Source organism: Lepisma saccharinum, chromosome 10 (assembly GCF_977018435.1).
Source record: "Lepisma saccharinum chromosome 10, izLepSacc3.1, whole genome shotgun sequence".
In the NCBI taxonomy this organism is placed as follows: Eukaryota; Metazoa; Arthropoda; class Insecta; order Zygentoma; family Lepismatidae; genus Lepisma; species Lepisma saccharinum.
The window spans coordinates 78,059,037-78,086,189 of record NC_139238.1 but is presented as its reverse complement, the minus strand read 5'-3'; the positions used below and the strand labels follow the sequence as shown (position 1 = coordinate 78,086,189).

The following is a 27,153-nucleotide window of genomic DNA, read 5'->3' as shown; positions in this document are numbered from 1 at the left end:
TCTCTCTCTCTCTCTCTCTCACTCTCCCTCTCCCTCTCCCCTGCCCCCTCTCTATCCCTCCCTCCCTCCCTTCCTTTCATCTCCTCCTCTATTTCTTGCTCTCAAAAGAAGAGGTGTATTATTCTCGGATGAGTAAAAATAAAAACGAATTCGAAACATACGCGAATATGTTAAGTGACACTCTTATTTTCACAGTTTTTGATGGTATCAGTTTTCTTGTTTATCACTAACTTGTTTATTGCAGAACAAGAATCTCCACAATAAAGTTTTCGGTGGGTACTTGATGCGACAAGCATACCAATTGGCCTGGACTCTCGCCAATGTGTTTTGGTAAGTACTAACATTTTATATTTTGATCACTTTTCTCGTTGAGGGGGACAATTTACCCTAGGTCTTTCTCGTTGGGGCAGCTGCCGATCACTGTTGCCAACTTTGCTCTTTTGGAGCCAGATCTGGCTCTTTCATGCACTCGTTTGGCTGTGAACTGTGGCACCCCTCCTCTGCTCCACTATGATGCCACCACTGGCTCCAGCCCATAGAGACCAACTTTTGCCATGAGTGTACGTTTTGCACGTGATGTGATATTCATATATAGGCTGCATCACCCACCCCCTCTTACCTCCCCAGTGCCGTGCATAAGGTGAAGATGACAATATTGTTATCCGAGAATCCTTATTTTCGATTTCATATGAGCATCATTGGATTATTGAGATGGGTGATGCTGCCAAACCTAGGTGGTGAAAACTAAGAATAAATTGCCATCACTTTAAAGCTAACGGTAAAAGCAGAGCCCCCGCCCCTCTGACACCTAAAATTACCCTAGGAGGCACTTTATGCAGCCTTAGTTAATATAGCTCCTTGAAAGTCATCTTTAGCTCTATTAATGTTGAAATTTAGCTCTTTTATGCACATCAGGTTTGGCAACACTGCAAGGATGGCCGTATGAGGCAAGGAGATATTCATTCGCTCGGGAATATCAAACATCCAATGACGTAGAAAAGTACATGGACAGAAAAGGACATGTTGACCTATGTCATAGTAGAAGGAAAAGTCAAAACTCCCATTTGATTAGCCGTAACTTGAAGTTGAAGTTCATTTCCCATAAGGAATACATGGGATTCTGTAAATACTTATTAATCATATTTTTCAAACATCGTGTCTAGCTTACTAATCAACTTGAAAAACAGTTTCCAGTTGCAACATGGAGAGACATTCATACTCTCTTGCATACTAAACCCTTTTTTTAAATAGCAGTGCCCAATCTGGCGATATTCAAATAAATGCACAACTGGTGTGTAATTGGTGGCCACAATGGCTCAGTCGGTAACGCATCTGACTACCATGCTCAAGGTCCCGGGTTCGATCCCCAGCTGGTTCAAAACCAGGAACTTTTCTAACGTTGGAAGCAGCCCCGGCGCTAACCCAGCATCGAATCCTGGGGGGTAAAGGCAGTCAGGGGCGTGATGCTGATCACATCACCCACTCATGACCGGATCAAGAAAGTGTGGGGCGTTACCCCCACACCCCCTATATGCCTTCATGGCATGGTGCTAAGCATGCACAGGGGAGCTCTTGGTGTGTAATTGTCCCTCTTCACCTTAAGGTAAGTTTACACCAAGGCACCTAGAGCAAGTTCTGGTCCATGACTGCATGCATTATTAAAAATGTCCAGCCAACTACTGCAAGTTGATTAAGTTTTCTTGGAGTAAAGTCTCATTTATAGAGTCTTAGGTTCTTTGGATGTGAAATTTCTCGATTGATTTGGTTTATTTTCTGCCACTTTTGGCTAATCGTAAAGATGAGGATGAGTGATGATATGATGAAATTATGAAGGGACACTCATAAAGAACATCCATGCCCAGGCCAGGATTCAAATCCGGGACTCCTTGCATCGTAACATACTGTGCTAACCACTCTGCCATGGAGGTCGGCTGGGTGTGAAATGTAAAGAGTGGCCCAAATATAAGTTTCTCGTTCCCATTAGTGAAAAAAAAGTCCATTCTGGTGACACACAAGGGAAAGAGTAATCAAAACATTTCCAACTGAATTGATGCTCTTGTACTAGTGTAAAAAAAATGAAGAAGATCACTCTTGTAAAATTCCGTGCCTTGCACAAAATTTCACGTCAGCATTGCTGGTGTAATGATGTCCGGTCAGTACTTTGGAACCTTGGAAAAACTGGAAGTAATTGGGTTCTGTGCGTCGTTCCAGTCACTATTCTGTCATTAAGGAAACCGAGCAGCAGAACTTCATATTTCATCCTTATGGCTTTTACTGCTTCTGTGCACATTCACCATGCAGAGGATTGCCTGTCCTGGGGATGGAATTCAGATTAACAACATGTAATGGTGGGGGGGGGGGGAGTTTTTGGAAGAAGTTGTGACTTGTTGTTTCAATATAGACAATTTTGTGTTTGTAATTTGGAATGATATAGTGCAATTCCGTTACTTGCTAAACTATACCGAGTTTTCCTCTCTTGGTGTGAAATTAGGGGGCCCCGAATCTGTGATCCTGCCAAAGTAGGGTACTTATTTGTTTTTGTACGTATTTCGTAAGTTTCTCATCCATGTTTATTGATGCAAAATAAAATTACAAAACTATAATTTTAGTGTACTTCAGACATATTAGAATGTTGAGATGGAACAAATTAATCAGTATCCTGTCAGAAACAGAATTATAATTTCAGCAAAATTATCAATAACGTTATCAGTATGATATTTCTATAAATAGTTTATAATTTACTGCATACTTCTAAAAAAAATTATTCTTGATATGAATGCAAATCCAAAATTCACAAGTCCAGTTTTGGTACAATAAAAGCTCATGTGTGTGTGCATATAGAGATGGTGATCAAAATAATGGAAACACCTATGGTCAGCAACACTGAACATGCATGCACTGCAACCGTCCCACGCTGTATTAAGCAAGGTTGGTAAGATGTTTCCATTATTTTAATCACCATCTGTAAATTTATATTGTGTTTACAAACTACTCTTTCTTCCAGCAAGATCATTCGCCCACAAATAGTCAAGATGTCTGACATAAAGTTCAACCATCCTGTGGAAGTAGGTTCTATGCTTAATATGTTTTCACAGGTTAGTGAAATATAGGAATATTGTGCACTTTTCATACATTGATTCTTATTAGAAAGGTTTCTATTTTCTAATGAATACGATTCTTAAACTGGACAATTCTTTGTAGAAATTTAAGTGAAACTTGAACCTGGGTCTCGAGTTCTCATCTAGCCTGCTTTTTTCACTTGAATTTGTATGTAGTGCAGTGACGTATTCTGAAAATTTGACCTGGCTTACTGCAACAATTCCTATTGTATATATTTATTATATAGTAATTAGATATAATAGAAGTAAACACCAATACAGGCAAGCAAGTAAAACAAAAACAGAAGTCCGACAACTTCGAAATTTCCGGTAATTTCTATATCCATGAAAAAAGGTTTGTTTACCGACAGTAAACCAGATTACATGGGAGAATTCGCCACTGATGCAGTGCATTTCCTGTGTGTGTCAAATTATAAGAGTGACAATTATTTTATTGGGTGTTTGATATTCCAATCTTTTTTTAGTTTCTTTTCTTTTAACCTTGTGCTAATTAAAGGTAATGCAATGTGACCTAATGTACCATCATTTGGGAATTTTTTTATAAATTTCGTATTTTTATAAATAAACATAAGTTGAACTTTGAAATACATAGCAGTGGGATAGATTAATTTGTCTGCATCATTTGATAAACTTTTGTCTTGATTAACCCAATTAGTAGAAAAGTGACATAAATTAAACATTGAAAGAGGAACATAAATTGAGAGTATTTGAAAATAAGATCCTTAGGAAAATCTTTGGACCTAAAAGGGATGAGGAGACAGGTGAGTGGAGAAGGTTACATAATTTAGAACTACATAATTTGTATTCATGTCCAGATATTATTAGAATGATTAAATCAAGAAGACTTAGGTGGGCAGGCCATGTGGCACGAATGGGAGAGGAAAGAGGAGTTTACTGGATTCTTGTTGGGAAACCTGATGGTAAGAGACCTGTAGGAAGGCCAAGACGAAGATGGAGGGACAACGTTGAGATGGACCTAAGGGAAATCGGTAGGGATGGAAAAGAGTATATAGAACTTGCTCAAGATAGGGAAAGATGGAAGGCCTGTGTAGCTGCAGCCATGAACCTTCGGGTTTAAGAAGGCTAGGGAGTTAGTTAGTTAGTTAGTGGAAGGCCTGTGTTGCTGCAGCCATGAACCTTCGGGTTTAAGAAGGCTAGGGAGTTAGTTAGTTAGTTAGTGGATAAAGACTTTGTAGTAAAATTGAGGGTAATTTTGCTGATCTGATTTAGTGTAACTAATGAATAATTGTCTGCATAAATCTAATATTTTGATATTCTCATTATAAATACATAATTCCTGTACGGGGGGCTTCTTACATCCCTTGTTTTAAACTTCTAAGTAAGAATTTTAGATAAGGGGGTATTTCCCTGCATACATTGAAGGGTACAAAATGGCCATATGTGCCGACGCACCCACCAATTATATCAGTCAATCAATCTTATTTGTAAAACAAATTCGAAATGTAGTTTCTCTTCTGTGGCAAAAAAACATTACGGCCATCTGGATCTTACCATTTAACCTATATCAGAGTAGCTGTCCCTATTGATATCCACAAATTTTATATCAGTACTCGATTAATTGATAGAAATCTTACATGTATAGTGGGATGCACAAATATTAGCACAAAGTGTCCAACGTATGTCCTCTTTTTTCTCATATATCCTTCATATGCATATATACAGTTTGTAACAAAATAACCACCACCGCTACAAATGAGGGGAATATTGAAATATGTTTACATTGCCATTGTAATAATGTGCAAAACAATGGCAAATTGCACCTGGGATTGTTCCTTGATTCTTTTTTGTTATTTTACACTACTGTCTTTCATTCCACTCTCTGCCAACAGGTGTCTTGTGTGCAAATGACTGGCGCCTGTTCCTGACGTGCAGTCGTGTTTACTGGTGGAAATCATGTGAATAGTGGGTGGAAAATCTGTGTAATGGATTTCACTCTATAGCTAGATTACTAACGTGTGTTCCAGCACTGTCTGAGAGGTAGTCTGGACTATTATGAATTACTAAAGTGCAGTAACTGTGACCATTGTACAGGCATGGGGAAAGTCCAAAGTGACACTTCACCATGCAAACAAGGCAAGATTATGGCCCTGAAATCAGCTGGTTTTTCATATATAGACATAAAACAAGACCCAGGATTAATCTAAAGTAAAATATGAGCGGGATAATTGCCTACATATCTCCTAAAACACAGTCTGCATTCTATTGTGTTAAGTGGTGAAGTTATTTTGTTAGAGACTGTATATATACGTATATATGCATAAAAATTCCTGTTTGTTTTCTATTTTTTATTTTTTTTTATTTTTAGCCCCTCTGGCCTTTTCAATTAGGTGTAATACTGTAGGTGCATGTTTAAGAGCAATTGATATACAGGGTGACCATCTTTTACAATTTATCTCATCAGGAAGGTTTTGTCAAGAAATTCATGAACACAAAGTGCCCAGTGAGAGGTTGCTCCATTTGTTTGAGCATAAATAGAGTAATATATAAAAGACAGTACATAAAAAATAGAATTTTGCTATCTTATTTTATTTATGTTTTATGGAGAGTCAAACCATCTCTACATGATTAAGTTGTCATTGAAACAGCATTCTTGAGACGACAAAACAACCAAGTGAAAGATGTTGAACAATATTCTTATTTGAAAAATGTCTCAAATCACACTCATCCACGATTCATCATCGTCATCATCCTTTGCCGTTTCCTGCCTCTGGCTGGGTCGGCATTCATTCAGGATTATTAAAGAAAAAATTGACAACAATTTGTGCTATTGCCGTCGATGATTAATTCGTGTACAGTTATTAACTGAATAATATCGCATCTAAAGATATCAGTTTGGTGGATACGCAGAGATAAGTAATTAACTCTGATACACTTACTATTCATTTTTCCCAAACGTTCGCAAAAAAAGCCCGCCTGCGCACGCGAGCAAACACCGCCCTGCGAAAGCAGATGACAAGATCTGGAACCGCCTTGTGCAGCGCCAAAACCCCGAGGTGCGGCAACAGAAGGAAGTCCTACACCCGCACGAGAATGACAAAAAGTGAAAGTGCTGCAACAACTAGCTCCGCCACAAGCACAAATGGAAGAAGAAGGAACCACGCCAGCCGCAGCAAGACAGTTCACGCCTGATGAAGCCACCAGACGAGTGGCGAAATCGATCACTGAAAAAAAAACTTTTGCGGAAAAATGAATAGTAAGTGAATTAATATCTTTCACAATTCGCGAAGGCGAAGCCAAACTCCTATGGGCTGATTACATATCTAAATTACCTGAATATTTGCATAAATAACCAAAACAATGCAACTAATCACTTTTTGGTAGAAACTTTTATCACACTCCATAACAACTGTTATCTCTGTTACGATAGTAACAACAATGTTGCAGAGCACATTAACGTAATACAACTTATCATAAAGAGAAAACAAACATTATTAAACATCAACTTTAACAGTAACATTTGAAGTTAAAAATAGATAATAATTATAATTGTACATTTACAAATGAACATAAGAAGTAAAATAAACTTGTGCTGTAAGATAGAACAGTGACATATTCACATTTTAGTTAAAGTTTGCTGTGTTTATAGAAAGAAAAAATTAATAGATTAGCTGTAACAAAGATGATAATTTCTTTCCAAAGGAAGATTGCTTATCAGAAACTCAAAGAAAGTGTGATGTATTGTCTTCGTATTATAAATGTAGTCTGAGGGGTCCCAGGTTCGATACCCGGTGGAGGCACATAGTGGTTCGGATCCCACTTTAAACTGTAGGTCCAGTCCCGATTAGCATTACTGTGCGTAAAGTGGACTTAAAACACCAAATCAATCAATCAAATGAAGTCTGAGACACCAGAGAAACTGTGAACTTGATGTAATGACACAAAATACCATTTCCAAAGATACATAGGTAGATTTTTATATTTTGTTTATCTAAAATATATTTTAAGACCAACAACAAAAAAATATTCGATGGTTGGTTGTTGAGTCTAATTTCTTCTCACATCACTCAATGATGCACAAATATCCACTATTCGTTGTTGTATACTTGCGATTAAATAAATACTTCCTTACTCTCAAGTCACAAACAACCATGTGTTTCTCTTTCAACATTGCTTTCTCTTCACCACAGAATGGAAATAAGTACTACTTTGTGCCTCAATGTTTTTTTTCGATAATTTATTCCAATAGCACCTGATCTGCTTGGTTTACAGTCTGTCTTGAAAAGCCTTATTTAAAACTCTTCCTAAATAAGAATTCATGAATGTTAATCATGAATTCAAAGAGAAACATGATGTGTACTCTGATATCACTTATTTGAAGCATGGAATTCAATGTGTTGTGTGTTTCAGAGTTGTAAAGATAATTTTGGAACATCCTGTGCATTCTTATAATGCTACTTATGATATATTCTACCATAAGTGGAATATTACTTTAAAAATCTTAATATTTTGCAGGTAACTTACACGGAACGTGAATATTTTCAAGTAATGGTTAGAGCCGAAATCTCAGATCCAAGATTCGAGCAAACAATCACCTCAAATGTATTTCATTATACATTTAGAGCACCTGATATTGTGACAGAAGTTATTCCCAAAACTTACAATGGTAAGTGTTACGATTTACTCAAATAATTTTATGTGAGGGTGTCCTGATGTAGAAGTCCGGGAATAAAATGGGAAATTCAGCACATCAACACATTAAAATTCTTATTTTATGAATTTTTCACCTTCATTACCATATTACAGATATTATTACCACTTTCTTTTGAATACATTGTTTCTCTACCATTTTTCGTATGATTGGTTCACTTGCCGTTGGTCTACTGGACGCACTCCTTGCTTCGTTTTACAGCACATAATGTTGTTTGTAGTTTGTCATTTCTGTGATCCTTGCAACACTGCTGTGTGCTATTTCATCGCAGGAAATGACGTCACAAATGCGATGTTGGGTTGCCAACATACATTTGGCAAAATGGGCTTTTTTGAATGACTGTAGAATCGAAACAACACATCAACGGTAAAAATGTTACTGAGAAAAGGTGTTTGTTTTGATGTCCTCTATACGTTTCTGAAGTCCATGTGTGCCATTAAAATGACACCCTGCATATACCTTAGTGGAATAAGCAACTTACTATTAACAAATTTGTTGTTTTAAACCTTTCTTGTAGGAAACAAACTTATAAGCTGTTGGCTAGTGGTTGTAGTGTGATATAACCAAGTAATGTAAATAGATTCCAATTAGGGACGAAGCTGAAAATTTACCGATGCCGATGTACTCATCGATAATTTTTGGAACCGATACTGATGCCGATACATAAAATTATTAAACAGAAATGGGATGTTATTTTCAGCATGACAAAAATAAATTTTCTATGTACATTTCTATTGCATATCATATGTATATACATATATATTCTCAAGAGATGCGAATGTACATTTGCATCTACAAAATGTTATGTGAACCTTTAAGAAGAACATAGATTCTCAAGAGATTAAACATTAGTACAGAAGCAGTTCTTTGAAATGCAAAATGAATTCCTGTTCTACAGATTCAACTTGAGAAACATGAGATTTGGAAGCACTTCAGGAAGTAACCTACTTCTTCTCTTATCACAAATCTGTTCAGCAACACTGAACACTCAATCACTGAATACTGACGCAGCAGGTATGCCCAAGTATTTTCTCAGCACTTGCTTCAGGTTTGAATATTCATTTTTGAATTTCCAATACAACAGCAGATCCTGGTTCAGCAGTGTACTGTTTTATTTCCGATTTATAGTTAAGTTGATCCTCTGAATGAGAGTTTGCAATAATTTTATTACAAAAACTCTACAATAATGACGAATCATAACCAAATTTTCAATAAATCTTACAAAACTAGAATATAAAACTTATTAGAAGGTAAAAACTCTAGTATAATCTGTACCGGTTTAAATATTGGATTTTTGCCGATGTGTCAATTTCTGCTGATTTTCATACATCTGTAATCCGCTTCGGTACATCCCTAATTCCAATGCTTGTTTTGCAAACATTGAAAACACCAGCTTTTAAAATTTCACTATTTCGAAGAGAAGTAACAGTTGGGCTGAAAAGTTTGTAGGCTGACTCATAGATGGCATTACTAGAATTAAATCCATGTGATTTTTACTTAGTACAGTGGGATCCATGAGTATTACCGTGCAAATTGTCCATCACCATGTTCGTGCACTTTATTTGACGCAATAAGAGCTTCAAGAATTAAAAGAAAACTCAAAACAAGCTGTTGACAACTTCTGCACCAGCATACTTAAAAATCCATCGCTTAAAAACACACAGGATATAAGATAAAAATTAATGAATATAGTCATGGACAATTTGCACGGTAATACTCATGGATCCCACTGTACTAACCTTCAAAAGATACGTGTATAAATTTCACAGCTGCCGGATAATTAGTTCGTGAGATATAGCATTGTGAGTGAAGCAGCTTTTGTTATTGTGAAAAAATGGATAAAAAAAGAATTTCGTGTGTTAATAAAGCATTGCTTTTTGGCGAAAAAAAATACTGTTGAAGCCAAGGCTTGGCTTGATAAACATTATTCGGACTCTGCACCAGGAAAATCAACCGTTGAGAAGTGGTTTGCTAAATTTAAACGAGGCGAAATGAGCATCGAAGACGATGCACGCAGTGGACGCCCCAAAGAGGCTGTTACCGACGAAAACATCAAAAAAGTCCACAAAATAATTTTAAATGATCGTAAAGTGAAGTTGATCGAGATAGCTGAGACTTTAAAAATATCAAAGGAACGTGTTGGACATATTGTGCATGAATATTTGAACATGCGAAAGCTGTGTGCAAAATGGGTGCCGCGCGTGCTCACAATCGATCAAAAGCAACAACGTTTTGATGATTCGGAGCAATGTTTAGCGATATTCAACCGTAATAAAATTGCTTCCCCATCCACCATATTCTCCAGATCTGGCCCCCAGTGACTTTTTCCTGTTTGCAGACCTTAAAAGAATGCTCGCTGGAAAGAAATTTAGCACTGATGAAGAGGTAATCGCCGAAACTGAGGCCTATTTTGAGGCTAAAGAGAAATCGTACTATAAAAATGGCATCGAAAAATTGTATGACCGCTATAATCGTTGTATCGCCCTCGAAGGCAACTATATTGAATAATAAAATCGAATTTTGCCAAAAAAATATTTTTTACTATGTTAGCCTACGAACTTTTCAGCCCAACTGTTACATGGGGTACCTAACTTGGTAGTGTTTAAAGCACTCTAGGTACACTTTTATTTTTGCACCTGTAATATATGAAATTATTGTTAACAAGAAAAACATGGTGAAAAAACTGAAAGTTCGGAAAGAAATAAGAGGAGAATAAATTTTGATTCCAGTCCTCATTAGACATCTCAGTATTCAATAGTGTTAGGACGACGATATTTTGGCAATATGTATCATGGAGATGATATATCGCTGATATCAAGATATGGAAAATATATTGTATTGTATCGTCTATGATGATATTTTCTCAATATATCGCAATATCAAATTTCTGATTCTGTCCATCCCTAGTATTCAATAGTAAAAATATTTTTAAAAAGTACTTACAAGTGGTCCTAGGTCTTCTCAGGCTTTCCAAGAAGCTTAAAAGACAAAACAAGCATATGCAAGCATGGCAGCAAACTGTTTTTTAATGTTTAAAACTTCTTGAAAAGTGAAAAAAGCCTAAGAAAATCACTATTTATTTTTCCCCTTACTGTCAAAAGAAGAAATGGTTAAAGGAAGCATTTTCTTTTGTTTCGTTACTTTGTGTTCATAGAACTTTATTCTTTGTGTAATTTGTGATTGAATACTGTATAGTTTGAATGGATTTTTTTTTATTATGATTCGTGTTTATTTTTTTACTCTTAATGTATGAATAATAATTGTGTTTTCACTTGTTAGGGACATGGATTAATTTCCACATTTATATTTAACGGAAGGATATAATTTTATGAGGCTTGGAGGTTTTGTTCTATGATAAAGTACCATACTATCAATGTCAAAACAAGAAATTTATCCAAATACAAAGTGCAAACATGTGCCAAGTTAGATCAAACAACTGCAAATGTAAGTGGCTCTAGTTTAGCTATGAAGGCAAAAGTAAATAAAAGTGGCCACTAGTCCTGCATGGGATAACTTTTGCTCGCTAGTATTCATTCGAGTCCTCTACCCTCGAGCATGATACAAGGTTATCCTGTATTACAGAGCCTAATAAGCAGAATAAAACCCCTACATGAAAGGAAATTACTCCATGCAATTACAATTCTCAATTATAAGTTCATACACTACTATGAAAGACCCAAATACGATATATATGAGAGTATGCAATATCTACAGAACGAAACGTAAAATATGACACTGGATACCATGTTGAAGACCTGCCTAAGCATTTCAAAATACCAAATAACTTAAATGAGTTTACTATGGAAAAGAATACTCGTATTCTGTGAAATAATACGATACAGTAATAACTAGACCTCGGATTTTAGATTTTTTACCTATTTTTTCCTTTGCAGGTAAATAAGAATTAACAAGTTATGTCAACTATCATTACAAAATGCAACAACTGACAAAGTTTTTTAGTACCTAAAATAACCTATTTTGCTTGTTAGAACCTATTTTAGGTTTTATGTGCCTAAATTAAATCTTTTTTTTTAGGTTTTACGGGATATTTATATCTCACAGAGGTATTTACTCGGTTTGGTGACAAAACAATTCAATGACTTGTGTGTTTGAAACATGTTTTCTGTCTATTTCCCTCCCCCTCCAAGTATATGATGTTTTTCAAAGCTCTAAACAAAACAAAAGGTTTGACACCACTGTTGCGTGCACAAGTGGCGGCGATTAGAGGGGGCAGTTGCTTCCTACTTTTTGCCCCCGTACTATGCCTTATCTACTAAGAGAAAGTAAACTGTTTTTGCCCCCCCCCCCTTTCCCAGTTTTGGCAGCCAATTGCCTCTACTGCCTGCATAGTCCAAAGTGCAAACTTCTGTCTGATCCATGTGGTCTTGCTCACTTTCGTGTCAGTTCGGTCCTTTGTGGCATTCACACCTTGCAAAATAACGTTTCAACATTCAAATTTGCACCACTATGTTTCCGTTGAAAGATAATTAAAAGATAAAGATACAATAAAACATCTGCTTGTATCTTTTTTTCATGTTTTACCAAAATTCACACATGATTTCCAGAGCCAGTAATTCTTGCATAATTCCTGGATATTGTGCAGCAAATTTTACATACTAATTCATTTTTCATGCCAACAAGTAACTTTTGCTAATAGAACAAATATAGTATCGCAATAATTTGTGGATAATTTTGAAAATGATGCATACAAATGAAAATTTGGTTACGTATACCTACTATAACTTCTTACGGTTCTTGTGATTTTTTAACGATTGTATCTAATCAGTACTTATCAGGAATTTTGTACCATTAAGTTTTTTTTTAACCATACCAGTATTTTTCGAGCCTAATTTAATATTTTTAGAACTTATTTCAGAATTTTTAGAACCTATTTTAGGATTTTTAGAACCTATTTTAGGATTTTTAAAGCCTATTTTAGGAACGTAAAAGCACACTTTTTACAACCTAATAATCCGAGGTCTAGTAATAACATATAATCAAACATCATTTTAATGTGACAATAATCTTAGAAACATATATGTATATATAAAAATGTGCACCTATACTATATCCCATTTATCCGTGGAGCAAGCAAACGAAAACAAGTCTCTGCGCAAGTAGTGATACGAGATGGCTGTACCAATGAACACGTGAGAGGGAATGGGATTACATGGAGGGGAAAAGTGACTGCAGTTACCATCCTTCGCAGCAGCGTGTACTGCTTCGTATTGCCCACTTGATCCCCCCCTTCTCTGCTGCTCCAGAGATAGCCAGGAAAGAGTACATTTAGTTACATCCCACGATCATGTATTTCATTTTCATTTATCACTGTGTATTGGTAAAATAGACTAAACTACATTTTAACAGGGAAATGATGACTATGTTCACTTAAGTTTCGATTTCACCACGTCTTTCATATTAGAGGGTCCACTATGACAGACAAATGAAGTTATGTGTGAACTACTGGGCTTCAAATGTTTTGCCTGGTCGAGCATTATTTACACATTATGTCATGTTGAGTGAGGAGCTCTCAATTTTGTAGCTATTGTCCATTAGAACTATTGGGTGCTTGAGGGAAATACTCTCCCTGTAGCATTCTAAAGCTCTTTTGCAGTCTTAAGGCAGATGCCCTATAAGGTGATAAGAGGAGCGACCAGCACGATAAGAAACACAGCAGCCTGTAGAAGGAGGTGAGCATGGTAGTTCCTCCCCTCGACGTAACTCTCGGTGCCAGCACTGTTGTCTGGTTGGTCTGCTCCATTTTCCCCGCTCCCCACTTCCCTTGCCAGCTTATCGAGCACCCACCATAACAGTAGAAAAGACCTATAGTAGTCATAGTTTAGTTGTATAGGCAAAAGCTGGAAGAAAGCATATAAACTGCATTCAGCATTGTATTTTCTTTTTCAGAGGCTATGATGTACTTGGATGGACGACGGCATTTTAAAGATGCAATGGGACTGAGCATAAGCAGATAAACTGCAACACTTAAGTCACATGTTGCAACATAACCCCTAAGTTATAGTTTTCTCTTGTTAGTGTGACCTCTAGTCTTCCTGTGTGCCTAATGTAAGATGTATCTGAAGCAACGGTGTTGGGTGAAGCCATTTTTGTACATTAAAGTATTTTCTGAGGTGCTGTAATGTTACAGATATTTGTTATAAAACCTTAAATATGCTGTATATTGTTAAGTTTTTATTCTGCAATGCAATTTATAGAAATGTTTGAAGAAACAATTGTTTTATAAAATAATTCAGTTTTGCACACAAATATTTCGCATTATAGATGCATACAAGCTGTAAGTATATTCTTGCCAATGTTGTATTCCAAAGTTGGTGTACTTTCTTTTTTTATATCTTTTTTTGTTGCTGTAAATGTGATGATTTTATATTCGGTTGACTTGTATGAGACTGTTATCAAGTTTGGTGCCTGTGTATAGATTATGTTTGCATTTTTCAAGCATAGTTAAAAATAAAGATTGACCTTGGTAAACACAATTTATCTTTTTGAAGTGTAAAATTCCAGTTCTAGTATAGCTGTTTATTAACTCATCCATGTATATATTATTTTTTAAAAAACAGTTGCATTAACATACAATGGTTGGCAACATTTTTCTTCTCCCACAGCTTTTTAATTCTCTCTCCAGTAAAAAATACATTTGAATAGCTTATTGCAGAAAGGGACCTGAGTCACATTTTTGAGGTATCGGAGTTAATGGTATTTTTTGTTTTCCTCTTTTAGTGCAGAAAGGACGTCAGTCACACGAGGCTATAGCCAAGAAAATGCACAGTGAAAAGTGTACTTTAATGCAGAAAGGTACCTGAGTCACTGACTCGGGTCCTTTTCTGCAATAAACTTAGCTACTCTGTAGCGACGGACACTGGTCCCTTTCCACAGAGAAAGAGAAATAACTGTGTGGAAAATAAAATTGGCAACTCTGAAACAAGTGACGAGCGATTTCCGTAAGAATACTGCGTCTGTAGCCGTGGTCTGTAGAGGGTGATATGTGTTAGTGCAGAGCGGTGGCAACTGTTGTTAGAGGTTTTGTTGCTTGTATTACAGATATGCAGGACGATAGTAGTGTTAGTGACGTGAGCGTTGACAGTCCAAGAAAGCGTCGGAAAGGAATTCGACATCCGGAAACATATAACAGAAATGTGATTAGAAGTGCAAGGGTGAATGGACAGGAGTAGGTGAACTACAAGGGTGTTATAACACCTGCGAAAAGAGTGCGGTCGCCGTGTAAGTGCCCAGAAAAATGTTATGAGCAATTTAACGAAGATGAACAACGTGCAATTTTTGACATATTGTATAGAATGCAAAGTAAAGATGAATAGGATATACATTTGCAGAGAATGATCCATGTTGAAAATGTTAAGACACATCGTCCACGCAAAGAAGATGCTACATTACACGAAGAGTTGTTTAAGTACCACGTACTACTGGCAAGTAGCAAAATACAAGTTTGTCGTGAGGCGTTTTGCAGACTTTATGATGTGTCAGAGAAAAGAATAAAGCGTTTGCGGAAGTTACTGATATGCGCGCACAGAGCAAAAGTGGGAATATGATTAAGGCTGAGGATATGCAGGCAGTGCATGGACATATCGCGTCTTTTCCAACTAAACGTGGGCATTATGCAGACATCAAATACCTACATGAAAACCTGTCGATTCAAAAGATGTATGAACTGTTTTTTAAAAAAAATACCCTATGTCCAGAATAAAATACAGTTTCTACTACAAGTATTTTAAGGAAAATTTTGCGTTTCGTTTCCGGAGGCCACAGGTAGACACGTGTGGTGTCTGTGAAGAACAGACTAACAAAATGAAGAGGATATTTCTCGTCTTATTTCTCACAGTTTCCAATTTTATTGCAGAAAGGTACCGGAGTCACAACTTTTTCATCTCCACTGTCTCTAGCAGCATACTGCGGGGGGGTGCATTGAGAGTTGCAAAATTAACTATTCATTATGCTGAATATTTGAGCCAACAACGGTACATTTCTTTCTTACACTATCAATATTATACGATTTTTCTTGTTTTTCTCGGAATTGTGCATAAGTGACTCAGGTCCCTTTCTGCAATAAGCCATTCATTTGTGAAAATTTGAATACTGTAGGGAAGTTAAAATACATTTTGCAGCAGAATTTCCAGATGTTCCTGTTTCACACAGAGACGGTGTTTGGATACTTGTGAACAAATTTAGGTTATCAGGGTCCATAGGTGCCGACTCCATGGGGCTTGGGGGGGGGGCTTGAACCCCCCCCCAATGTTAATGATGGGGAGCAGAGACCCTCAAATAATATTGCTTAGTTGCTTAAGAGGATCTAATGTATTATTTTGCTTCTCTTGTAAAGTTTACTCTTAATTGTGCAATATGAACTTAACTTTATATACACATTTGAAATGTTCTAGACCATCAAATTTGGGGGACTGAGACCGCTAAATCATCACCTTTGGGGGGGTGGCTATGAACGGAGACAGCAAAACACATGACTTATTACTATATACTAACTATATAATTATGAGTATTGTTAACATTTTTACTAAAAAGAGTTTCAAAATAACAAGGTGATATGACAATTATACCAGTATGTTTGTTGTTTAGTGAATTCTGAACAATTTGAGGTCGTAAGCATGACTTTCAGGCAATATTGATATTTACGATATTTAGTTATCCTTGAAATCTCTTCTTCTAGTCCAAAGAATAAGGGGAAAATAATTCTAAAGTCTTTGAGTTTATTTAACACTGGCTTGCAGTAAAGTACGCAAGGAAAGCTTATGAAAAGTCTGTATTGCGAAAGCGGGAAGGGCTATGATCAAAGGCATTATTGCTAAAGCACGGCGTGCTATGTGTTTATTTATTATTGCAAAATTAAATTTAAAAAGTAAAATATTGTAGCAAGAACAAAAAAGGAAAACTATTTGCCTGCGATTTGTGTTAGCATTTATGTAAATAATTAAATAAAACTGTTAAATATTTGCTATTTTTATGGATACCTCAACACTAAGGTTCTTTGCACCCGGCACATGTCCTTTCTTTACAAGTCTGTTGCGGACATTAAAACACACCCATGCCCTCGCCGGGACTCGAATCCGAAACCTCCGGATCAAAGCGAGTTGGGCCGACCACCCAACATGCTCGGATACCGAGGCCGGCATAAAACTGCTATGTTTGCCTCTTAATGTAAATACATAGCCTACTTTTAAATAAAAATCTTAATTGTTATCTAAAAACAGACACGTTTTTCATGTTACATTTCATTTGCATGAGGAATATAATAGCTGCTTAAAAACTGCTATACGAAGACGTAAGTTTTATTTTTAAAAAAGGGAGGGAGTGAGTCATTCATTCATTTATTTCAGTGATCAGAGCCCCCTCAATAATTTTGACAAGTCGGCGCCCCGTCAGCGTCTGTTCTTGATAAGAAGCAAAGGGTAAAACAGCATGTGCTTAATGAGAAGAATCGTTGAAGTACGATCAAAAATTCCTCCTGCACCTTGCACAAGAAACTGACATTTTCATGTTGTGTGCGTGGCAAGCTACTAAGCTTTCAAACCTGAAACCATACATTAGAAGAAAGGAGGGAAACTGAAGCAATTTTGGAAGAGGAACTGATACGTGCTAGTGAAAATTTCCTTTTAAATATGCGGTAAATATGTGGATACAGAAGGACATAATTTCCAACACCTCTTGTAACAAGGTTTGTGCTCATTTTCATTCTGTCAATGTAATTGTAAGAGCTTCTTTCATTACATAGCTAGCAGTTCCAGTTATGCAGACATTGCATCCTGTTTGCAGGCAGATACAATCTTACTTTCTGCCACGTTAACCGCTGTTCCGCTGGTGACTCGACCAAAAAAGGCACTGTATTATGGTAAGCTTATTATATATTACGGATAGGACAGACTAATCAGTACTTTATTGGTATTTGTGTGTTGGTTTATAAGTAAAATTACCCAAATTCAATATATCTTCAAATACATATTTTATAATTTGGTGCAATATTCTGCCATTTTTAATATACATGTGAAATGTGCTTACGATGGGACACTGGCAAAGAAGGAAATGTTGCCAAGAGACTAAAACACATTTAAAATAAGAATTACTGGGTTACTTTGCAATAGATGCAGTAAGCAGTGTGACTGTTTTCTTCTGCACGTTATATTTTCGCCCCTTTTCTTAAATTTGCAACGCATCGTCAACCACCACAATACACGTGTATAAACCCTCAGGCTTCTTGTTTTGAAACTTTTGTGTGGTGTTGGGATAAATTTGTACATTTTGCTCGTTCCTGCATCCTCTGGGGTAGACTGTTCTTACAATCATTGAATGTAAGGAAATTTGCAACTTTTGATGGGGGAGTTAATGTTAAAATTCAACATTGATTTTGTGCATGTTGGTTGGTTCTTCGGGTTACCAGTACTTACATGTGCTTCCTTATGCAGCATTTATACTTTAATAATACAATAATTAAAAGTACAAAAAGTTTATTTCTTTCCTTCCACCATTATAATATGATAACCAAATTTTGTCTTAACAGGGGGATCTGTGTATACAGGGTTGGCAACAGTGGAAATAGGAAGTGCAAATGCAGCATCCTGGAATGGTCCCACCATCGAACCCCTTGTCATCCATCCAAGGTCTCCCTAGAAAATAAAACCTATTTTTACTATATGCACACATAAATACGTGCCAATGTGCCTGTAACCAATTTTTAACAAATTTTCTAATAAGTATGGCCAAATACAATGAGACTTTTTTGTAGTTTGTATATATGTAACTATAACAAATTTAAAATTGCTCATTTATACTATCTAATAACAATTAATTGGCAAAAAACAAGGAATATTTGGATAGCAGTCACTGTTAGGCTATTAAAAAAAAAGCTACAATGCATTTTCAAAGAATTTTACTTTTATCACATTGGTCATTCCTTATATAATTTTTCTGTTGTTTTGATATTTATTGAGGCTTTATCAAACAGGAAATTGTTTTTCCTTCTCCTCTCATAGGAGTAGTTTTCCACTTTATGCATAGAGAGGCTAATTGGGACTGGACCTACAGTTTTAAGTAGGGTCCGAACCTGGAAGCCTTGATTACTCCTCATAGAAGGAAACCCCATTTCTGTACCGATCGTCAGGTGTCTTGAGTATTCTGGCTGTAAGGAAGGAAGTGAAAGTTTTTGTTTTCACAAATTATTGAATCAGCCAATACTCTGACCATGGGTAGACACACAGCATCGAATCAGGCCTATTCTTACGATATTTACTGTCCGATACATTTTCTCACCAATGATTCATTCATGGTATCTTGACCATAGGCTTCACATATCTGGTTATTAGTCAGCTGATTTTCACATTTCTTGTATACAAAAAAACGGATAACATCTTCACATGAGTCCTTGTTCAAGGAAGCAACAAATAAATTGGTGTTGCCCCACTATGATAAATTCCTCAGTAAATATCTACAAATGGAATACACCTCATAAATTTTTATATTGAACATAGATGTTTGTGTTAGCATTAAATTATTGGTAGGTTTTGCCAGATAGGCTCTGCTGCTTTAGCACACCCATATCTTTTTCTACAGGACAGACACAACACATTAAAAAGGTAAGGAGAAACTAAAAACTTCGCCAGAAACAAGAGGCCCAAGCATGTGAAAGGTACCTGCTCAATTTTTGACGATGTAATCTTTTTTTTTCATATCAAAATGCGCAAGTACTTACTGTTGAGCAAATATCGAGAAATTAGGTGATTCCTGTCTGAGCAGGCTCTATTCATATGAAATGGCACAGGTACTCTTGTTTTATTAATAAAAGCTTATGGTTCTGAGAGTTTCTCCTTACTGTACATCACTTCACATGATTGTTGTTAAGATAAACATTCTTTGGCATGGAAAATGTTATTACACACTTCACACATGGGTCAGTCAAATATAAACTGGAATTTGTTCCGTACAGCTGTACCACCAAATGCATCTCAGGACCAATCACAGCTTGAAATGGGCATGTCTGAGACTCGTTCCATACTACAAAATTCACCTTTGAAACATTGAGTCAGTAGCAAGCACAATGAGTGTCAGTATCAGTTGCACAACATATTATTGTTAAATAAAAGTTTGTAAGTGGATATGAACATGTATGGAATATGGAGGAGCAAAACATTCTTGATGGCAGACCATACTAAAGCAGATCAGCAAATGACTAAACAAGAAAAATTTGTGAAAATTCACTCTACTCTCCTGGAACATCCTGCATACAGCCCTGAACTTTCTCCCCCTTGAGGTTATCATTTGTTTGGACAGATGAGGAGCTGGAGCACTTCTTGTGCAATTTGTTTCGGCATCAACCACAGTCTTTCTATGCCACAGACATTACAAAATTACCAATCCAGTGTCAAAAGTGTAGTGGAATGTATACAGAAAAAAATATTAATCTGTATTTTTTGCAATATTTTCGTGTAAAAAGATGAGAGCAAAATTCCAGTTTATACCTGACTGACGCAATAATAAATGTGTGCCTGATTTCAAAGGTTTTTAAGTTTACTTTATGCACATGTTAATTGGGACCGGACCTACAGTTAAAGTGGGATCTGAACCACTACATGCCATCACCATGGATCGAATGTGGGAGCCCCTTAATTACAATGTGACAACATTACCAAATATTAAGGAAATTTGTCTCAAATGGACAAGGTAACAAGGGGGAGAAATCAAGGCATACAGTTGGATCTACTTACCCCCTGTCTTGCTTTATCCTCACTGTACTGTGCTGCTACTTCCGGGAACTTCACACCAGCTTTCAACTTCTCCATAGCTTCCAAGGACTTTGACTGCTTTTCACACAGAATATGCCTCACCTTTTAAGGCAAAAGAAAATATTGTAATTTATTTTACATTCAACAGAGAATTTATTCTTAGTTTAAAATTTTAAATTTCAGCTCTGTAACACAAAGCAAATGCAAATAAATAAAATTCAAGTACATATGTTTTTTATGGTTGTAAATTAATGATATTTTAACTTCTCACAAACATACCAGTATGAAAATTTGAGTACGATAGGATCAAATGTAGAGAACATCCAGGTCTGTTACACAATAGTCCACACTACATTTGTTTTACAACTTTCAATTTTTTTTGCCTGTAAAAATAAATTGGAAACAAAGTTTTCATTATTCATCCATTTTTTGTTTCCACAATTTAACATTATGTTCAACCTTATGTATGTTACACAATAAACCTAACATATATGAAATAATTCTAGAATGCAAGCAATACGTACATACAAGAAATACTACTATTATACTCTTCTTCTTTTTCTGACCCTATCAACTGGTAGTCGATTTTAATCATCTTTCTGAGTTTTTTTTGCAATATGTATTTAGTTCGCTATTCACTTATATTTCACAAGAATGAAAAAAAAATATATAGATATTTATTTATACTATTTGTTAGATCGTCAAATTACATCTTCTTGCATATCCATAAAGAAGCCATATGATGGGAGGAATGGGATCCGTGAGCAGGGCAGTAATATATGTAGGGAATGGAACTCTATGGCGACGCAAACCATTATATAATTCATCTCATTCTCTGTCGAAATTAGGACATTGTAAAAAGAGATGTGTAGCATCTTGATTATCTTCTCCACATGTGCAGGTTTGTTTTGTTGAAATATGTAATTGTGATAAATGATCATTAGTGCGAACATGACCTGTACGTAGACGTATTATAAAAATAATAACTGATCTTGGAAAATTATATGAGTAGTACCAAGGTTTGTTTTGTGAATGTTCTGCAAACCATTTATATGTGTTGCCCGTGGATTGAAATTGTTCTATACACCACTGTTTCAATTTATCTTGAAGTTTATATTTAACTCTTGGAAGAAGGTCCGTGTATGGAAGTCTCGCAAATGAGGTAGATTCCGATGATCGGGCGGCTTTGGCTTTGACATATATGTCCACACGTACTACTATTATAACAGAAAACATCAAGAAACTCTGTGAAAGCAATGATGATTTTGAATTGCCTGATCATATTTTTTTTCATAAAAATGTGATCAAAATTTTTATCTGAAATAAAAATAAAAACGACTGCTTGTTTTTTCACAGTTATGTTGCTATATTACAACAATGTAACAATGACAACATCTATTGTATAACTGATTCTCTTTTTTATTAAAAAAAAAATCTTAACTATTGTTATAACTGTATCTTTAGTCAAACTAAAAATAAATGTCTGTTCCGTTCTCCTGAAACGTCACAACGAAAAACTGTGTTTTTATGCTTGTAATAACCTAGAGTAGAAGAGAAATGATTCATATATGAATCATTGAAGGTAGTTCACAAAGACCTTGTAAACATTTATTTCCTTTATTTGCACTGGAAATTTGTTCAAGTGGCCATGATTCCAAGTGTGTAATGTTTTCATAGGTACTATAGGACGAAGAGTAAGATACAATTTACAATAATGGAAACAATTCTGGAAGTAAGCTTAAAGTTCAAAGAAACAAATTTATGCACTTTAGGTTATTCTAAGTATTAATTTGTAAGGAATAATGTAGTGAAATGTAGTTTGCACAAGTGACCATACAGGATGTCTGGTTTTGTTTCATAATAGAGAGGTAGGAAAGTGTGAAAATACAACGGTAGTTTTATGGCCCCAATCTACTCAAAACATACAAATAGTAACACTGTTGGCATGTAGGAGGTAATTATAACACCAAAAGCATCAAATCGAATGCAAGTTTGCATGGTTTATGAATATTTTGTGTAATGTGAACATTTTATGTGGCATGGCAATAAGAAAACAGTTTTTCTTTGTGACATTTCAGGAGAACACACTCCCTTCATCAGATATTTGTAATAACCGTAAACCACAGGAAAATAATTCTACAATGCAAACATACAAGAAAAACTATTAGGAGTGTTAGGTTTAATGCTGTTAAGAGTTTGTGTATTTTTTTGTTTGTGTGGGGATAATTTCGACGAATTATATTTTCCTCAACAATGCAAAGCGATGGACAATATAATGATAAATGAAGTCAATTCTGCAAAATGATACTGCACACATGGCAGCACAGTAACAGTTCCGTATATCGGAGACACATTAAAATCATATATTTTGTTTCGCATGGTTCGAAATTGCCAATTGTGTATTGTGGAACATAGTTCAAGGTGCCATTATGCTTTTTACATGAAAACAAACACAATTTTTCACATAGAGAGTAGTTTTTGTTATTCCTTTTCTTGCTTCGGTACCAGTTTCATAGATCGGAGACACATTAAAATTGTATATTTTGTGTTTCGCATGGTTCGTACTTACCAATTGTGTATTGCGGAACATAGTTCAAGGTGCCATTATGCTTTTTACACGAAGAAAAAAAACAATTTTTGACATAGAGAGTAATTTCTTTGACTCATTTTTTCGCTTCCATAACACAGAATATGGCTTGCAAATCTTGACTACCATAGTGGACATGCAGTGTTTGAAACATCCTTCACCAAAAAAATACCTAATATTGTGTTTGTCACGTGTGCAAATTGCACAGGTAGCTGACGGATAGCCCCACAAACCATTCACAGATAACCCCACAAACCATTCACAAATAGCCCCATGAACCATTATGCACGGTAGCTGACCGATAGCCCCACGAACCATTTCCGATAAGGTTATGTTACGTTAGGCAAGCATAGTAAAAAAAAGGGGAGGGGTTTGAAACACTGACAGGGGCTTACGTCATCAAACGTACGCAGCATCCTGTTGTCGTAGGGCAAGCAAATGAAAGCAATGGCAATTGTGCGTCGGTGAGATATTTCTCTAGAAAAATACATGATTTCCCAGTCAAATATATTCCACGATGAAAGAAAATACCTCGACGAACGTTGTAAACCTTGGAGAAACTCATTTCTGTAAGTAGTTTCTTGTGTAAAATTGAAGAAATGTGTCTCCGATGTATGAAACTGTTACCCTCACTTCCTTAACACACAATATGGTGGACACATCTTGACTACCGTAGTGGATATGCAGTGTTTCCACCTTCACCGAAAAATATCTACTATCGTGTTCGTCATGTGTGAAAATTGTACATTATGCACGGGTAGTTGATGAATAGCCCCACAAACCATTTTCGATAAAGTTAGGTTAGGTTAGGCAAGTATAGTTTAAAAAAATGGGATTGGAAACACTGACAGGGGGTTACGTCATCAAACGTATGCAGCATCCGGTTCACATAGTGAAAGCAATGGCACTTATGCATCGGTGAGATATTTCTCTTGAAAAATACACGATTTCCAGGTCAAATAGATTCCACGATGAAAGAAAATACCTCCACGAACACTGGAAACCTTAGAGAAAGTCATTTCCGTAAGTAGTTTCTTCTGTAAAAATGAAGAAATGTGTCTCCGATATACGGAACTGTTACCAGCAGCACTACTCCCATTTCCAACGCAAGAGTCAACGAAAGACCAGTCATTGTGAAACATGTATGAGGAAGTGTGTATGATAGGACATGACTAATAAAGAGATTAGTTTCCAACAATTTGAAGTTCAGCGAGAAAATTAGTAAATCATAGGGTAACAGTATGGTATAGGGAAAACACATTTCTTCAAATTTACAGGAGAAACTACTTACGGAACTGAGTTTCTGTAGACTTTTGAAAGCTTGTGGAAATGTTTTCTCCCTTCATTCAACTTATTCGGCCGGTAAATCATATATTTTTCGACATTAATGTCTCTCCAATGCACCAAAGCTCTTGCTTCCATTACGTTTGACTACGTGAACCAAATGTTCTGTGCAGTCAATGACGTAACCACCGGTCAGTGTTTCCAAAACTCGCCATTGTTTTGCCAGAACATGACAATTTTAACTATGTTTGCCTAACCTCACAGAACCTAACCTAACCTTGTGTGCATGGTTTCTGGGGCTATTGATGAATGGTTCGTGGAGTTTTCGAACCTGAAAAAAAAATACAAAATGAATAACACGAAAGTAGGTATTTTTCGATGAAGAAGGTTGCAACCCTGCAGGTCTCACTGTAGAACATGGGCTGCTTTTTTCTTCTAAATAGGCTAACAAAATTTATATCCCCTGAAAGTATGTACCTTCTACTTCCATTTTCCGGTGTTACTTTTCTGATTACTATTATATTATTGCACGTAAAAAATGTTTTTCCTGCTGCTAAAAGCAATGCATTTCTCCATTCATTCGCGTCCATATTGTTTACGCACATTTGCTGTCATTTGTTTCGGAGTCTTCCTCTCCACACAAGAGTTTTGCTACCTTGTGTTCTGACGTCAGATGAGGAATGCCTACGAGGTTCCATTAGCATAAATACAATGAAAAATTATTCTTTGGGCTAAGAGAACTAAACCAAGCTAGCCTAAAATAAAAATGCTTTTTCCCCATGATGTCAGAACACAAGTTTCCTCAAGTGTTGTGCGATAAGTGAGACCCTTCGTTTCGCTGAATTTGAGTTGATTTGTCGCTCCAGATTCTCCACACACACACACACACACAGTTCTTTCATTATTTCAGACGAGGAATGCTTACAAGGTTAGGTTAGGCCTGTTAGATTGGGTTTCAATAGCATAAATACAATGAAAAATGTTTTGCCTGCTACTAAAAGCAATGCATTTCTCTATTCGTTCGCATCCATATTGTTTACGCACAGTTACTTTCATTATTTCGACGAGGAATGCCTACAAGGTTAGGTTTCATTAGCATAAATACAATGACAAATTATTATTCAGGCTAAGAGAACTAAACCTAGCTACCTATCAACGTAGGCATTTTTTGCTTTCACGAGATTTGTGCAGGAATGTGCGCCAGCATGTTACTTTTTCCTTCCAAGAGCGCCCAACCTGGTTACGTATTTCTAGTTTTTTTCAAAGAAAAAAAATTTTCGCACCTTCAAATTTACTTTTCCCGATTACTAACTACAAAACATTACCAAAAAATTATGAACTGCGTTCCTCCTAAGCAGCCCATATTCTGCAGTCTTACCACACTGCAAACCCACCGTTCATCGACCACGCCGGTAATTATGCGATATAGCCCGAACACCCCTTACTCGTTTATTTCGTTCATTTTGGCATTGATACTTACCTATTCTGCATTGCGGAAGATTCTTTGAGGTGAAGTTATACCTTTTTCCATAAAATAGTGTCAACTTTTCACATTACGAGTCATTATTTGTCTTCGTTGTTCCACTTGGGTAACAGACAATATGGCGTGCACTCATCATGGATCATCGCGCATCATTCTTGAGTTTTGTAGATTTGGAGTGGGTATGCAGTGTTTCAACCTTCTTAACCGAAAAATACCTACTTTTGTGTTCATTATGTCATCACAAACCATTGACAGATAGCCCCAAAAAAACATTCACGATAGCCCCACAAACCATTGACGGATAGCTCCAAAAACCATCCACGATAGCCCCATTTCCGACAAGGTTGGGTTAGATAAGCATAGTTCAAACAAAAAGAAAAAAAAATCTTGTAAAAAAAGGCACGTTTGGAAACACTGGCGAGACCGTGTGACTTTCGATGCTCACGCAATCTGCAGGTAGATAATGGAAACAATGGCAAAATGTTGTCGGTTTACAGAAAATGCAAGTTTCTTACATAAAAAGTGATAATTTCTTGTTCTGCAGCATTCTATGGTGAAGTTTTCAGTTTCCGTGAAAGAAAATACCTCGAATAACTTCGACAATGCTACAGAAACTGATTTCAGTAAGTAGTTTCTCCTGTAAATTTGAAGAAATCCGTTCGGGCTAGTCAAGATTTCTCCGTTCTGTGCGAGAGGAACGAACAACAATTAGGCTACTAGATATGTGGAAAATTGAAGCTATTTTCTTGAAAAAAGCGAAAGCCCACCTTAAACCATGTTTCGCAATGCATAATAGGTAAGTATGAATGTAAAAAATGAAATGAACGAATGAAATCCCTATACCATAGTGTTACCAATCATAGCGGTAGACCAAAATGCAATTGCGAACGGACAATAGTAGTACATTGTAAACTACTTTTAGAAATTGAACTAATGTGCCGCACATAGCTTGTTGTCGTGCATTTTAATAGGAGGTAAACATTTCCTTCGATCTTATTATAATTTGGAGCCTGCAACATACCTTTACAGATGTTCCACCTTTTTTATCCTTCCCACCAGAACCTTTCTCCTCGTCTCCCCCTTTCCCTTTTCCACTTGCTTTACCACCGCCCTTTTTGGGAGGCATTTCAATAAATTTAGTTAATTTCTATATGAACAAAAGTACAAACATATGATCAAAATATCTCTATCACATGTTATTATCGGGTTTTTTAAATTCTCATCTCATAGCGCTCTCTTCATTTGTTTCAGGG

The 27,153-nt window shown here is 36.3% G+C and overlaps 3 protein-coding genes across 6 annotated transcripts in view; 2 read left to right on the top strand and 1 right to left on the bottom strand.

Moving 5' to 3' along the window:
• Positions 1 to 14,336, top strand: part of LOC145994395 (acyl-coenzyme A thioesterase 9, mitochondrial-like) — a 41,043-nt gene extending 26,707 nt beyond the window's left edge. For 3 of the 4 annotated variants that reach the window (XM_083130513.1, XM_083130514.1, XM_083130515.1), the window contains exons 9-12: positions 245 to 330; positions 3,005 to 3,095; positions 7,593 to 7,743; positions 13,696 to 14,336. In XM_083130513.1, coding sequence (XP_082986639.1) covers positions 245 to 330; positions 3,005 to 3,095; positions 7,593 to 7,743; positions 13,696 to 13,763 — 396 coding nt within the window. In that variant the 3' untranslated portion in view covers positions 13,764 to 14,336. The remainder of the gene's footprint in view (positions 1 to 244; positions 331 to 3,004; positions 3,096 to 7,592; positions 7,744 to 13,695) is intronic. The other variant, XM_083130517.1, reaches the window with a different exon arrangement.
• A 3,922-nt stretch (positions 14,337 to 18,258) lies between these two features.
• On the bottom strand, positions 18,259 to 27,129 carry LOC145993961 (peptidyl-prolyl cis-trans isomerase NIMA-interacting 4). The gene is made up of 3 exons (XM_083129961.1): positions 26,922 to 27,129; positions 20,529 to 20,648; positions 18,259 to 18,434 (listed from the first exon to the last, which is right to left on the bottom strand). Exons 1-3 carry the CDS (start codon positions 27,024 to 27,026, stop codon positions 18,276 to 18,278), a joined length of 384 nt encoding a protein of 127 aa, XP_082986087.1. The 5' UTR covers positions 27,027 to 27,129; the 3' UTR covers positions 18,259 to 18,275.
• The window catches only part of mTerf5 (mitochondrial transcription termination factor 5), a 34,032-nt gene continuing 29,076 nt past the window's right edge, over positions 22,198 to 27,153 (top strand). Inside the window, exon 1 of the mRNA XM_083129956.1 lies at positions 22,198 to 22,278. Within this exon, the coding sequence (XP_082986082.1) occupies position 22,278 (1 nt within the window). The 5' untranslated portion in view covers positions 22,198 to 22,277. The remainder of the gene's footprint in view (positions 22,279 to 27,153) is intronic.

Coding starts and splice junctions, on each gene's coding strand:
- LOC145993961 (XM_083129961.1), bottom strand. CDS start 27,026: ATGCCTCCCAAAAAGGGCGGTGGTAAAGCAAGTGGAAAAGGGAAAGGG. Junction 20,649..26,921: donor AAGGTGGAACATCTGTAAAG/GTATGTTGCAGG, acceptor TTGCCTTAAAAG/GTGAGGCATATTCTGTGTGA. Junction 18,435..20,528: donor AGGATAAAGCAAGACAGGGG/GTAAGTAGATCC, acceptor TTTATTTTCTAG/GGAGACCTTGGATGGATGAC.